The sequence below is a fragment of the Chelonia mydas genome, chromosome 4 (assembly GCF_015237465.2).
Source record: "Chelonia mydas isolate rCheMyd1 chromosome 4, rCheMyd1.pri.v2, whole genome shotgun sequence".
Taxonomy (NCBI): Eukaryota; Metazoa; Chordata; order Testudines; family Cheloniidae; genus Chelonia; species Chelonia mydas.
This window is the reverse complement of record NC_057852.1, coordinates 95,339,418-95,354,962: the sequence shown is the minus strand read 5'-3', so window position 1 is coordinate 95,354,962 and position 15,545 is coordinate 95,339,418. Positions and strand designations below refer to the sequence as shown.

At 44.5% G+C, this 15,545-nt stretch overlaps 1 protein-coding gene across 7 annotated transcripts in view; it reads right to left on the bottom strand.

Moving 5' to 3' along the window:
• Positions 1-15,545, bottom strand: part of ATP8A1 (ATPase phospholipid transporting 8A1) — a 252,619-nt gene that overhangs the window by 220,729 nt on the left and 16,345 nt on the right. For all 7 annotated transcript variants that reach the window (XM_027831495.3, XM_043544446.1, XM_043544443.1 and 4 more), the window contains 2 exons: positions 15,317-15,431; positions 378-477 (listed from right to left, as the gene is read on the bottom strand). In XM_027831495.3, the coding sequence (XP_027687296.2) occupies positions 378-477; positions 15,317-15,431 (215 nt within the window). The remainder of the gene's footprint in view (positions 1-377; positions 478-15,316; positions 15,432-15,545) is intronic.

Here is a 15,545-nt window from a genome sequence, read left to right as displayed (position 1 = left end):
CAGTTTGGTAAACCCAAAATATTAGTTTCTTTGTCAGAAATATTTATTTTTTCATAATGGAGGGCTTCTACAATGAGAAAAGGTCTGTTAGCCCAGGATTTAAGTTCAGGCCACTGGAGGAGGCCCTTCATGATGAGAAATAAAAATTCCAAGTAAGGAAATATTTTCTATACATAAGACAGTTGCAAAATGAGTTGTAAAAATATCCAGTATTTCACTGACATTTTATTCTTAATTCATTAAAGCCATATCACATGATTTAACTCGATGGACACATGGAATTTTTGTAAAACATTCAAATAGCTATAATAATAAACTATGGAATGTATCAGCACTTGAATGTTTTGAAATTCAGATTTTTTTTTAGTTGAGCTTACCTGAAGTAATGCAATAAAAAGAAAAAATGCATTAGCAGCTCTTCTGAACTGGGAATAAAGAAACCTTGGCAGGAATGTGATTATGTTGTATTTTGCAGTGCTAAAAAAGAAAGACAAAAACCATGTACAATTATTATAGTACCAGCAAGTTACACACACTCTTTCCTTATTATTTCTTGAAGTGCATGTCATGACAGTACATTACAATCCAGGTGTTCTGAAGAACAATAAATTTGCTTCAAATAAAAGTTGAAAGGGGGTGTTAAATGAATCAGACAGTGCCTATATTAAGAATCATTTGGAGTTCCAAACCTAAATGATCTCCATCTTCCAAACCACAGCACTTGAGTTGACTCATAAACATCATTGTTATATGCAGGTCCCAGGATATTAGAAAGACAAGGTGGTTGAGATAATATCTTTTATTGGACCAACTTTTGTTCGTAAGAAAGGCAAGCTTTCAAATTAGAGCTCTTCCTCGGGTACATAGTACCATTTCGAAATTATCTATCTACTAGCAAAGTAGCAGATTGGACCAACTTCTGTTGGTGAGCGAGACAAGCTTTCGAGCCACACAGAGCTCTTCCTCAGGACCAGTTTTGAAATGATCCTGAGGAAGCGCTCTGTATAGCTCGAAAGCTTGTCTCGCTCACCAACAGAAGTTGGTCCAATAAAAGATATTACCTCACCCACTTTGTCTCTCATAAACGTTAGATAGCTTTACTAGTGAGCTAGCAGATAGTACCATTTCAAAATTATCTACATACTTTCATACTAGCTCAACAATTGTACTATCTGCTATTTTGCTAGCAGATAGATCATTCTGAACTGGAAATATGTACCTTAAGACTATCACAAGGAAAAATACGGCATGTGTCTAACTTAAAAGTTGCCTCATCAATCACTTGAATACTATTTCAATTTTAGCAGTGCCTAAATGCTCCTAATAACAAAGCTAAGAGAAATGTTCACATCAGTTTGTATGTAGACTATCCTGGTTTTATCTGCAGGATTGCACCAACTTAACAACAAACTATTTTAGGAATGCAAGTAAACAAAACACAAATATGTCCTAATTCTAAGTTATGGAAGATGGCCACATTTGTTTGTTTGTTTTTAAAGTTCAAGATAAATACTTAAGGGATTTTTATGATAGACTAACTGCTCTACATCAAAGCTCTATGTCCCATGCAGAACATTACAAATGGAGTAAGCACCAGAAATCCAACCATTATTTGGCAGATGTCATGTCTTGCTCATTTTATCTTTCAATCTTTACACTGTTGAATTTATGGAGTGGTTCTTTCTTACTTTAATTATAATGACCATGAAAGCAGCTGATCAATACTGCAAATGGGTTATAAACACAGCGACTACCAGATGTCAGTGTATGAATTTATCTGACTCAACATTCCTAAAGTTGAAGGGAAGTTGTAAAAAACGAGCAACTGAATGGATCAATTTTAAACAATTATTGAAAAATAAAACGTAAATATGGTCAAGAGTTAAGTTATAAGATGGACAGATTTTATGCTCATTTCTAGGGGTGCAGAACATTTGTTTCTTTACTGTATTGTGAGGAAAAGCAGATTTACTTTTATAAAACCTTTGTGGGTTTTTTAATTTTATTTTCAGTCCATTTTTTTCAATGACTTTTTTAGTCAGAAAAATTGTCCATGTTGGGGGGAAAAAATCATAACCTTCCTCTAACTCATAAGACTATGCTTAGGGACAGTTACACTCTATCAATTCATTCCCTTTTGATTGTAAATTTGGAGAAGGGTAATATGCTGAATCACTGTGCCTATTAGATACATTAGTATAGTAACAGATGGCATGGTAGATCTGGAAAACAATTACCATGTTTCCCAAAGATTCCAGCCTGACACAGAAAGCCAGCCTCAGTGAGTCTAGCTAATTAAGAATATGTCTAGACGAGCGTTTCTCAATGTGGCCACCACAGGGGCATCAGAACAGGGGGGACCCCATCACTATTAAAAGTGGGAGGCTATGTCGCTCCCACTTTTTATCGGCCATAAGGATGAACGACAGGGGAAGGGGCAAAGAGGCGCGAGAGGGAAGCGGGCTCATGGGGGGCGGGGAAGAGGTGGAGAGAAAGGGCAGCGCAAGGGCAGGACCTTGGGGGGAAGGGGCGTGAGGGCAGGGCCGCACTTCGGGCACCTCTGGCCCCCCCACACTTTTAGGGAGCTTCTACCACTCCTAGGCCACTGTGGCTGCACGCAGCCACGAGTGGATTTTTTTGGGGGCTACGACAGCCTCCAAAGCATGGGCAGAGGGCGCAAAGCTGCAGCCCCTCCCTGCAGCACCCAGCTATTGCTCTTGAATAGCTGTTACCACGGGCAGCGAGATACGCCACCTTGATGTTTGCACTGGCACTGCCAACAGGGATTGGAGCCCTGCACCGAGCAGTCACCTCATGGTCTGTGGCTTTGGAGACACAGAGACAGCGTACACAGCACTGGAGGCAGCTGTGACGTTTAGTCTCTGGGGCATTGCCCTGCGCAGCCCTCCTGCTCCTGTCCATGACTCCACAGGCAGCCGGCTCTCCACTGGCTCTCACTGAAGGGCTGCAGGAGGCAGGGACAGAGTGATGGGTTTGTCAGAGATGCCACCAGCAGGAATTGGTGGCCTCACTCTGAGGCCTCCAAAATTTTGTTGTGAGAACCCCTGCTCTAGACAGATTTCCTACACTGTACTGTAGTCTACTACTAGGAAAGTTTATACAAATAATACATTGTGCACATAGTAACAATAGGAATGATCTGCTACACTCCTTGTGGAACCTCGGCTAGAGACTTTTAATGAAGTAAGTATATAAAAAACTTCAGCTCAGAATAACTTGAAGAACAAAACAGTTTATTTGCCTCTGGAAGCAAAAAGACCCCAACACCAGAGCCCAGTTTAGCAGTAGTGGAAGAAACAAAGAATCAATCACTATAACACACATGTTGTCCCTGGAGAGAGCTGAGGAAGGAAACTAGGTTTTGGCAACTGGGGCAGGGTCAGTTGGAACTTGGCACCTGTAGAGGTATGGGAGACTTTTGTAAGATAAGCACATCACTCACATGTTTCTGGAAAAATGACAAGCAGCGTGTGTCAGGAGACTGGGTTGTAGGTGGTCATGCCTAGTGGTTGGAATGGGAATCAGGCCCAATGGTTAAAACCCCTGAAATGTGCCGTGATTACCAGGCAGGGGAATCTTCAGCTCACATGAGGGGGGGGTAAAGGGGGCAAGTCGGGGGAAATTCTGAGTGCCTGTTCAGTGTTCCATTCTGTGCCTGCTGGGCAGCAACCTCAGCCTGCCAGGCAACCCTATATCCAGCAGGGAAAGATTGGCCGGGGAGGGATCCACACTAACCACTGGTCTGGACCCCTTGTCAGCGTAGTTCCCCTCTGCTTAGTTCTTTGGACTGCTCAAACTGTCAGGAGACCAGGTCACAGGTGATCAGGCCTAGTGGTCAGAGTTCAAATGCCAGAGCCAGAGCAGGGCTGAAGGTTAGAACTGGAGTCAGAGTCCGAATACTAGAGCCGGAATCAGGGCTGAGGGTCAGAACCAGAAATCAGGGAAGGCAGGAACAGGCTGGTTCTGAGGTAGGAACAAGTGTGGGACAGGATGGGAATAAGACTGGGTGCAGGGCAGAATCTGGGCTGAAGCTGTGGAGGAGCAAGCAGAGCAGAAGCAAGGCTTGAGAGAGATGAGCACAGGGAGGCAGAAAGTCCACGAGCATATACGCTGAGCAGCCAGGAAGCTATTGCTGCTGTTGAGTTTAAACAACTGGCCTGCTAACTTTCTCAGCCAATCAGTCTTGGTGGTCCGCCTCGCTAGCTCATTAGGGTGTCAGTTGTACTGAGCAGGCACAGCTGCAGGCCCTTACACCTGACACTCAAACACTTTGCTGACATTTAATAAGCCATCTGCAGGGGTTTCAGAGTTAACACCCAATTGAGATAAATGGACCTGTTCACACACCACACATGTTATCAAACGTATCTGCAGACTCAGGGCAGGTTTACACCTAAAATGCTGCATTGGCGCAGCTACACCAATCGTTTCTCGAATGCTGTAGCGCTTTAGTTAAGGCACTCTAAATGACAGGAGCAAGCTCTCCCACCAATTTAGCACTGCCTACCCTGGAGCTTAGTTTGGTATAACAACGTCACTCAGCGATGCAGATTATTCACACCCCTGAGCAACCTGGTTATACTGAAGTAATTCTGTAGAGTAGGCCAGGGCTCAGGAAGACAGCAGTGCACAGATTTACATTTGGTTAACACTTTCCAGGTTATCTTCGCAATCATGAGGGATAGATTAAAAAAAACAGTCCAAGCTTATACTCTGGTCAAGGTTTCTTGCCAGCGTTTCACCCTGTCTATGATTTGGGGGGGCGTGTCATAAATATAAAGGGAAGGTTAAACACCCTATCTGTGATTTGATAGGGTGAAACGCTGGCAAGGAACCTTGACAAGAGTATAAGCTTGGACTGTTTTTTTAATCTATCCCTCATAGGTTCCTTCCCTTTATATTTATGACACGCCCCCCAAATCACAGATAGGGTGGAACGCTGGCTATGATTTCTTCCTCCCATTGCTGCTTCACCAACCGTAATGGCCCCTTAACCTCGAGGCCATATACAAGTTCAAATGGTGAAAACCCTAAACTGGGATGTGGTATAGCTCTGTAGGCAAAGAACAACTGCTGCAACACTAGGCCCCAATCATTGGAGTGCTCATTTACGAATTTATGTATCATGGCCCCCAAAGTCCCATTAAATTTCTCCACCAGGCCATTTGTTTGATGATGGTAAGGGGTGGCAATCAAGTGATTTACCCCATGAGCTTCCCAAAGGCTTTCCATAGTTCCTGCCAGGAAATTAGTTCCAGCATCTGTGAGGGTGTCGGAGGGCCATCCTAAACTGGCAAAAATGTCTGCTAGTGCCTGGCACACACTTTTAGCCCTGGTGTTGCTTAGAGCTACTGCTTCCGGCCATCGGGTGGCAAAATCCATGAAAGTCAGTATGTACTGCTTTCCTCTGGGTGTCTTTTTCGGAAAAGGACCCTGAATATCCGCAGCTACTCGCTGAAATGGAACTTCAATGATGGGGAGTGGCTGGAGAGGGGCTTTGACCTGGTCTTGGGTTTTCCCACTTTTTGGCATACTTCACAAGACTGGACATAGGTAGAAACATCCTTGCCCATTCCCTCCCAGTGGAATGACCTCCCCAAATGGTCTTTGGTCCTGTTCACCGCATCATGGCCACTAGGATGATCGTGGGCGAAGCTCAAGAGCTTGACCCGGTACTTAGTTGCAACTACCAACTGTCTCTGAGGATGCCAGTCTTCCTGGTGTCCACCAGAAAGAGTTTCCTTGTATAAAAGTCCTCTTTCTCCAACAAACCTGGTTCGATTAGGAGAGCCGAGAGGCAGTGGATTGCTCCGTGCCGCCGTCCAAGCTCTCTGGAGGTGTTCATCTGCTTCCTGTTTGGTCTGGAACTGTTCCCTTGATGCTGGAGACATCAGTTCCTCATTGGATTGTGGACCTAGGCTTGGTCCCGCTGGAAACGATGTAGGGGATGGGGCTGTTTCCGTTGATTGTGAACCGCTCTCCGCTGGTGCACTATGTTGGGGTTCAGGCTCTGGTTGAGCCTCTTGTGTAGGGTTATTGGCTGCTGCCGGTTCAGGTTCAGTGGGGCCTCTGCTGATGGGGTTGCAAGTACTGGATTCAGTGCTGGCAATGGTCTGGTGTTGGTTGTTCCACCGGTTCCGGTTCTGGGACTGGCTCTGTCTGGGTCTCTGGGACTGGATCCACTACTGCTGTTGCAGACATTGGCATGGGGTCCGGTTCCATCACCTTTGACCGGGTCCAGGTAGAAGTTTCCGGAACAGAGCTAGGTGTCACGGCTTGCTTAGCTTGGCTACGGCTGACCATTCCTACTCTCTTGGCTAGCTTCACATGATTGGCCAAGTCTTCCCCCAACAGCACGGGGATGGGATAATCATCATATATTGCAAAAGTCCAGGTTCCTGACCAGCCCTTGTACTGGACAGGCAACTTGGCTGTCAGCAAATTGAAAGAGTTGGACTAGAAGGGTTGAATTGTCACTTGGATCTCTGGGTCGATTAAATTGGGGTCCACTAAGGAAGCATGGATAGCTGACACTTGTGCTCCAGTGTCCCTCCACACGGTGACCTTCTTCCCGCCCACACTCACAGTCTCCCCCTGCTCCAAGGGTATCTGGGCCTGAGGACCTCTGGTGTGATTCCGGTGCAATGAACTGTAATCTGTTGGGGTTCTTGGGGTAGTTGGCCTTCACATGCCCCGGCTCATTACATTTAAAACATCGTCCAGCTGATGGGTCACTGGGATGAGGTGGGTTGCTGGAGAACAGTGTGGCGGGATGATAAGGTGTCTGGAGTATTCCTTAGTGTGTAGTTGGGGCCTTGGGCTGCCCCGGTAGTAGGGTGTGGTCTGAGGGTATCCCTTCTGGTATCCGCTCCAACTGCAACCAGGGTTGTTCCTCTCTCCTCCCTCCACCCATTTTGTTCTGGCTTGCCCTGCCTCTCTGGCGGTCCGGGACTGCTCGATCAGCATAAGAAGCAAAACTTACTGCTGAGTCCATTTCCTTATCCCATAAACACTGTTTTATTTCCTCCTTGGACATATTCAGGCATTGCTCCTGAGCTATCAAATCACACATTCCATCAAAGCTAGTGACACCCCTTCCTTGGACCCATTTATCTAACAGATCCTTCATCTGGTTTAGATAAGCCACATTACTTAGTCCAGACCCTCTCTTAAGGGTTCAAAATTTTACTCTGTACGCTTCACATGTAATTTTAAATTGCTTTAAAACTAAATCCTTGAACTTATTATAGTCAGAAGCCTAATCAATAGGCATCTTATTGAATACGTCAGAGCTCTTCCAGTTAATTTTGCTACCAAGTGGTCATCTTGTGAGCTTCAGGATTTTACGGAGAGTGAACAGTCTCTCAAAGGTGAGAAAATATTCAGCAATATCACTGGATTCATCATATTGTGGACATAGTTGCTCCCATTTGTGGATTGTTGGGGAAGGATTGTTAGGGTTATCCAGTAGATTCCGCTCAGCCCTTCTCCATCTCCAGTGCATGCTTCCTCTCTTTTTCCTTCTCCTCCAGTTCTTTTTCCCTTGCCTTCATAGCTCTCCTGTGGGCAGCCTCTAAGGCTTTTTCTGCCTCTTTCACTGCTTCCAGTCTGGTTAACTCCAATTTGTGTTGTGCCTTGGTTTCTGTCAAGTTAGCCTCTCTGTTTTTAACGAACTTTACACCGGAGAGTTAGAAAGAAAACAACAAAACAAAAACAAAAACTTGGCTTGTCACAAAATATAGGTTGTACTGTAACCACATACCTATGTTCTCCGATATGGATTGTCAGCCTACAGAAAAATCCTAAAAAAACTAACACCTTTGTCTCCAGGCAAATAGACAGAAAACCCCTCTAGTTGCTCTTAGCTAAAAAGCAACTTCAGGTCTGTGAAGACTTGTGAATTTCCCTGCCTTTAGGTAGAGAAAACTCCAGCTCACAAAAGACAATTCCCTTTTGTCTCTGCTCTGGCCCCCAAGCAGAGACAAAAAAAACCCCTCTAACTGCTTTCAGCTTAAAACCTGCTTTCCAGCAGCCCAAAGGGAAAAAAAATGTCCTTTTTTAAAATCTGTGCTTCTGGTTCAAAAAAATCTCAAACTGATCTCAAAATGATTTCAAGTTAATCCCACCACTCTGCCACCATGTCAAGGTTCCTTCCCCACTCTGAACTCTAGGGTACAGATGAGAGGATCTGCATGAAAACCCCCCTAAGCTTATTTTTACCAGCTTAGGTTAAAACTTCCCCAAGATACAAACTATTTTACCTTTTGTCCCTGGACTTTATTGCTGCCACCACCAAGCGTCTAACAAATATAACCGGGAAAGAGCCCACTTGGAAACATCTTCCCCCCCCACCCCAAAATATCCCCCCAAGCCCTACACCCCCTTTCCTGGGAAAGGCTTGATAAAAATCCTCACCAATTTGCGTAGGTGAACACAGATCCAAACCCTTGAATCTTAACAACAATAAAAAAGCAATCAGATTCTTAGAAGAAGAATTTTAATGACGAAAAAAGTAAAAGAATCACCTCTGTAAAATCAGGATGGTAAATACCTTACAGGGTAATCAGATTCAAAACATAGAGAATCCCTCTAGGCAAAACCTTAAGTTACAAAAAGACACAAAACCAGGAATATACATTCCATTCGGCACAACTTATTTTATCAGCCATTTAAACAAAATAGAATCTAACACATATCTAACTAGATTGCTTACTGACTTTTTACAGGAGTTCTAACCTGCATTCCTGCTCTGGTCCCAGCAAAAGCAACACACAGACAGAGAGAACCCTTTGTTCCCTGTCCCCCTCCAGCTTTAAAAGTATCTTGTCTCCTCATTGGTCATTTTGGTCAGGTGCCAGCGAGGCTGTCTTAGCTTCTTAACCCTTTACAAGTGAAAGGGTTTTTCCTCTGGCCAGGAGGGATTAAAAGTGTTTACCCTTCTCTTTATATTTATGACAACTCTAGAGCACAGTTCTGCAGTAATGGAGGACTACTTGATGGAGGATTCCGTGGAAAGTCTGATGGAGAATTAAGCAGCTGAGACCTACAGAATATATGGGTCAATGCTAAAATATAAACATCTGAATTGCAGGCTCTGAACTAATCAAGCTGGCCAGACAGAATCTGTAGCAATAGTGAGGACCCTGAGGACATCAATCACCATCAAAAGGCTTTATGTAAAGAAAAACTGATAAATGCTGACAGTTGAACGGATAACAGTCAATGTTAAAGAAGATTTACAGTTGCTCAGAATTATTTTAGGTATACGTCTGTTAAACTGAGACAGAGAACAAAGGACAGCTTAATTCATCTGGTAATGTTGAACTCTATGCCTCATAACCTCAAAATAGAACAAGACACCACCTCAAAGATGCAAAGAACAAAATTAAACAATATCAAAAACTAGCACACAATCCATCATAAAGGATAGCTGTATGGCTGCCTACATTCATAGCACATTCCATATATGCTTGGGAACTACAAGTACTGACACACACAAGTTCAAGGCACAAAATTGGGTCTATTTCACAAGAGCAGACAGGAAGGAAAGCCCGGCATGAATCCACAGTTCTTCAAGAGACTGAATTTTCATGGTACTGGCCACATACTTAGTGTGTTAGGTCCAGTCTTCAAAATAAACCCCAGTAGATGTCACAAAGGATTCTGCTTCTGGTTCATAAAAATCTAGCTCATCTTCCTCAAGCCATTAAGGAAGATGAAAAGAGGCTAATGACTGCTGGAAAACATTGGAACTTCTGTAATAAAAGAAGGAACGTTTTGGAAGTGTCAAATCTTGTTCAGTGAAGACCTAAGTTCCAAATACACTATCTGTGAATCTTGCAGAGCTACTTTCAACAAAAAACTGCTTCTGCCAGGCTCCTTTTCTGAGGATGTCGGGCTTAGCCACCACCATGCAGGAGTTATCATGTTAAGCACAAAAGTGGGCCTGTCAGGAATTCTGTACCCATCAGAGAACATGAGAGAAAGAGGTTACTCACCCTGTGCAATAACTGTGGTTCTTCGAGATGTGCACTCCTATGGGTGCTCCACTTCAGGTGCATGTGCACGCCACACCCCTTTGATTGGAGATGTTCATTAGCAGTGTCTGTTTAACCATGCATACCCCGCTGACAATCTCATGCCCTGCCCCAAGGTCATATCAGGCTGCGAGTGCGAACCACGCTCAGTTTTTTCTCCGCCACTGAGTCTCAGAAGGAAGCTCTGAGCCAGAGGAAAGGATGGCAGGTAGTGGAGCACCCATGGAGGGACATGTGTCGAGATGTGTCCCTCCATGGGTGCTCCACTACCTGCCATCCTTTCCTCTGGCTCAGAGCTTCCTTCTGAGACTCAGTGGCGGAGAAAAAACTGAGCGTGGTTCGCACTCGCAGCCTGATATGACCTTGGGGCAGGGCATGAGATTGTCAGCGGGGTATGCATGGTTAAACAGACACTGCTAATGAACATCTCCAATCAAAGGGGTGTGGCGTGCACATGCACCTGAAGTGGAGCACCCATAGGAGTGCACATCTCGAAGAACCACAGTTACTGCACAGGGTGAGTAACCTCTCTTTCTTCTTCGAGTAGTGTCCCTATGGGTGCTCCATTTCAGGTGACTCCTGAGCATTATCTCGATAGGGAGGAGGGAGCTTCGGAATCAATACCAGCACATAGAAAAGAACTACAATGCCAACTGCCGCATCAGATCTAGTGGCACAGACTAAAGCATAGTGTCTGGAAAAGATCTGTACAGAAGACCATGTAGCAGCTCTGCAGATATCAGATACTGGGACGTTTTTAACTACAGGCATAGATGCAGATTGTGACCTTGTCAAGTGAGCTGACAGACCAACAGGGGGTGGAATGCTGGCAGCACTGTAACAAGCTAGAATACACTCTGAAATACATTTTGATAGTCTTTGAGTGAAAATAGCAGACTGTTTAGATCTGTCCGCAAATGAAATTAACAGTCTAAAAGATTTACAAAATGATTTAGTCTTATCTAGATAGATAATGCAGACATGCTAAGCTCTGTTTCAGGCCAAGGCAGTCAAGAAGGAACTGAGGACAGTTTGCCTATGCAGCCCAATATAGCTTCGATGCAAAGCACAAAGTAGTCAGCAGCACATGCACAGGCTGAATGGACACTGCTAATGAAAATCTCTGATCAAAGGCGCATGGGGCACATGTGCACCTAAAGTGGAGCATCCTTTGGGACACTACTTGAAGAAGAACCAGAAGTTCTGCTACTATATCAAGTACTGGAAGTGCTGAGCTGTCCCATTATGCTGTGCTGGAAGCCCCTGCATTGTGAGAGTTGAGTAGGTCACAGTATGCTTTCATAAAGAGCATGAACAGCCTGCTTTGGAAGCACTAAAAATTCCAGTGCAAGTAGTGCATCTGCAGCTCTCTCTCTCTATTTCCTGTCCATGAAAATTTTTTTACCATATGAAAAAAGTAAATTAGAAGTTAAAACACTGTACAAAAATGAAAATAAGGTGTACGATAAATTAGAGGTGCAGAGTCAGCAGCCTGACCACCTGCAAGGAAGGCAAACAGCAAACTGGTTGGCGACAAGAGTAAAGTAGCTGATATTCCAACTGAGGGATGGAAATCTTGATCCTCTGTATCACATGAATGTGTGATTATAATAGGGGCTTTCCTGGTGACCTTGGTAACACAGCCACCACTTTCAGTTTTATTCTCCTGCTATGTTGGTTTAGCTTTCTGATCATACCAAAATTCACCTCTTTCAGAGTAATGAATGCCCCCCTCCCCCCCCCCCAAAAAAACCCCCACACAATGTCAACCAACCAAACACATTACCAAACAATAACATCCAATGTAAGCAAACAAACTCCTCCTCCCAGTTTTGCCTGAGTCACAGCCTTTCCATTTGAGGTCCATATCCAACTACCTCTTTGTAACTGCATGCATGTGAAGAGGAGTTTTCGCTCACCCTATAATGGAAGTTCCTGACAGGCATCAAGCCTGATTGTTTGTCCAAGTGTAACCCATGTGCCTAATAGGGAGATATCTCTTTACGAGAGCCATTGGGGGAGGTAGGCTTGAGTTGTGTCTGGGTCATTTGTTTTTTGGTGTGTTTTTTTGACATTTTCAAAGCAGCTTTTATTCACAAGCACAAAAACCAAAGATGCATAAAGAAGCCAGTTGCTGCAGAGCTTCCAGGAAGCAGGTGGCTCTTCTGACCAGTTGCAGCACACTGATGATAATGGTGGAGAGCAGTCCTGAAATACAGCTAGCCAAAAACTCTCCCACACTGAGTGTCATGCAGTCCACATCCAGAAGTTTCTGGAACTGGGTGTGGTACTTTTGGATATGGTCCAATAGTTTCCCTGTTCCTGGGGTCAGACTCCATGGGGGAAACAGTCAGGGCAGCTGCTTTATAAAGGACCATGTGTGTCCTGCCTGAGTTGGGAGAAGCTGAGCCTAGGAGCAGAAAGCAGGCTGTTGTCCCTAACTGAAGCATTTTTCAGCAGGGTTTTATTTAAACCTATACACTTGTGACTTAACTGAGTAATTGGTTAATCAGTTAGCTAACTGGCTAACAGTGATTTCAGCAGAGGAAGCATCTGCATGAATTCCAACTAAAGATTCCTACAAGCAAGTGGAGGGAAGATGTTGTTTCAGACTCAGCAAACTGTATAGATTTGGTGATCAAAGACTAACTGAGACTTAGGTGAACTAAACCTAAGCTTTTGGGAACTCTCAGTTTCTTTTCACTGTGTTTCTGTGGGGACTGAACTGTTCAGATTTTAATTTGTTTTCTTTATTTATGTTTATGTATAACTGTGAAGATAATGTCTGTGGATTATAAAATAGCCATGTTATGCTGTAAAATTAGATTATTTGTTTCTTTATCATAAGATTTTATAAAGTTATTTAATTAATTTTGTTAGTTCCTTTGTTAGTTCCATGTTAGTTAGGACATGAATGGGGAGAGGTTGACACTGTGCAATCCTTGCTGAAAATCCTTAAGAGACTGAACTCTGGATCTCCAACTACTTTTATATGGGAGCTGGGGTTTTGTAAGGCACTTGGGAAGGGCAATGAAGTGAACTCTAGCCCACCCAAAGATTACACAAGCACCATTCCTTCACCTTTTCCCAGTATTTCCCCTGCTCTTAGGGCTCCTAACAAACATTAAAAAAAAAAAAAAAGAAACCAAGATCCTACAATAATCCAATTTTCACCCCTCCATGGAATTCCTTCCTCTTAGTCATCTGACTTCGTCAACAACCACTTCTGTGGAAAGATAAACAAACAGCTCCTGCTTCCTCCAGATCTCAGTCTCCCAGTGCATGGGCCTGTCTATATTCCTTCTGCCAAACATTCCTTGCTGAAACAGCCTCTAATTCCTCTCAGTCCTGAGAACTGTATTTCCCAAATTCCCCTGTTATGGGTTGAACAAAGAACAGCATCACACTGGGCTGAAAGCTTACCTTAAAGGGCCAGGACACCCTGTTACTGTAAACCAGGGGTGGGCAAACTTTTTGGCCCAAGGACCATATCGGGGTTGCAAAAGTGTATGGAGAGCCAGGTAGGGAAGGCTGTGCCTCCCCATACAGCCTGGCCCCCACCCCTTATAAGCCCCCTCCCACTTCCCGCACTCTAACTGCCCCCCTCAAAACCCCCGACCCATCCAACCCCCCCTTGCTCCTTGTCCCCTGACTGCCCCCTCCTGGGACCCCCCGCCCCTACCCGCGCCCCCCACCCCTTATCCAACCCCCTTTGCTCCCTGTCCCCTGACTGCCCCAACCCCATCCACACCCCCGCTTCCTGACAGGCCCCCCAGGACTCCCACGCCTATTCAACTCCCCCGTTTCCCATCCCCTGACCGCCCCCCCCCAAACCTCCACCCCATCCAACCGCCCCCTGCTCCCCATCCCCTGACTGCCCCATCCAACTGCTCCCTGTCCTCTGACTGCCCCCCTAGACCTCCTGTCCTTTATCCAACCCCCCCCCCCCCCCCCCGCTCCCCGCCTCCTTACCATGCCGCTCAGAATGGCAGGACTGGCTTACTGGAAAGCCTGGGAGGTGGGTGGGCACAAGCCACGCTGTCCGCGCAGCGGCATAGCTACGGGGGAGCGGGGACAGCAGGGGAGGGGCCAGGGACTAGCCTCCCCAGCCTGGAGCTCAAGGACCGGGCAGGACGGTCCCGCAGGCCGGATGTGCCCACATGCCGTAGTTTGCCCGACGCATACCTAGCATTACTTTCATTACCCCACACATCTATACAATAGGACAACAAGGCATGGGGACAACAAAAGCATACAAGGCATGGGACAACAAAACATGTCACTTGTTACGTATTTTGGTGTTAGTAAATTCTACTCCAGTTTAAAATGCTATTCCCTGTGACAGTACTGAAGCTAGAGATCAGTGTGGTCACTTGTGTGCAAATATCCAATAGTTATTTTGTTACAATGCAGATTTCTAGTCTGTAGTCTGAGAACAAACCAAAAGTTTTGGACTACCGTGTACCCACAGCATTCTTTTTAAGTACACTGCAAATAACAATAGTACGCAGAATGCTTCTCTGCTCTTTCAAACATTTTCACTGCATTGTAAATTCAAAGTGAAAGTTTGAGAAAAGACTTTTGATTCTATAGCCAAAGTACTTCTCTAAGTAGTTTCCAAATAATGTGCTGTACCCAGTTTTTACCTCGTTACTCTCTTTGTATCCTCCCATTCTATCCTTCATGACTTTTTCATGGTATTCCATACAGGCTGAAATAAATCCCCCTTCAGGTATATTCATTCTTTCAGATGTCTCCTGAAAATCCACTTTTCATATCATTAGGTATTTAAAAAAGTCAGAAACTAAGGCAGTCTAAACTGCAATCAGCGGTGTGACTGCAGCACGCGTAGACATACCTGAGCTAGCTTTAATCTAGCTTGCTCAAGTAACAATAGCAGTGAAGTCATTGTAGCACAGGCTCGCCGCTGAAGTACGGACCCAAGGTCATGGTGCCTCGTCTTCAGTGCTATTGTTACTTGAGCTAGCTATATCAAAGCTAGCTCAAGTACATCAACAGGGTTGCAATCACACCTTTGCAGGCATAACCCAAAATTCACTAAAACAAAGAAGCCTGATTGTGAGTCTGTGTCTTCTCTTCTTTTTCCTGTATATGTTATGTCCATTTTCTGTTTAAACTTGTTAACTGGGTCAAGAACACTGTCTTTACTTAGTCTTTGTAAAGTAACATGCAAAGTTATGGCACTACATACATATTTTTAATATTTATTAACACTAAACATTATAAAAACATAATACCTGACATGATTATTGCAGAATTTGGTCAACTGAGGCTGATTGATGAATACAGTTCTCCCTTCCTCTTGATCAGCAAGTGAAGTTTTCTCTGAAACATCATCCGTCTTCCCGTAGCCTTTAAAATATAAAATAATTTTAATTATATTTTGTCAGTTGAGTATCTGCTTATTAGATGACTAAATGAAAATACACTTTTACTTATTAATGTAAAATAATGTTTTAAAGACAA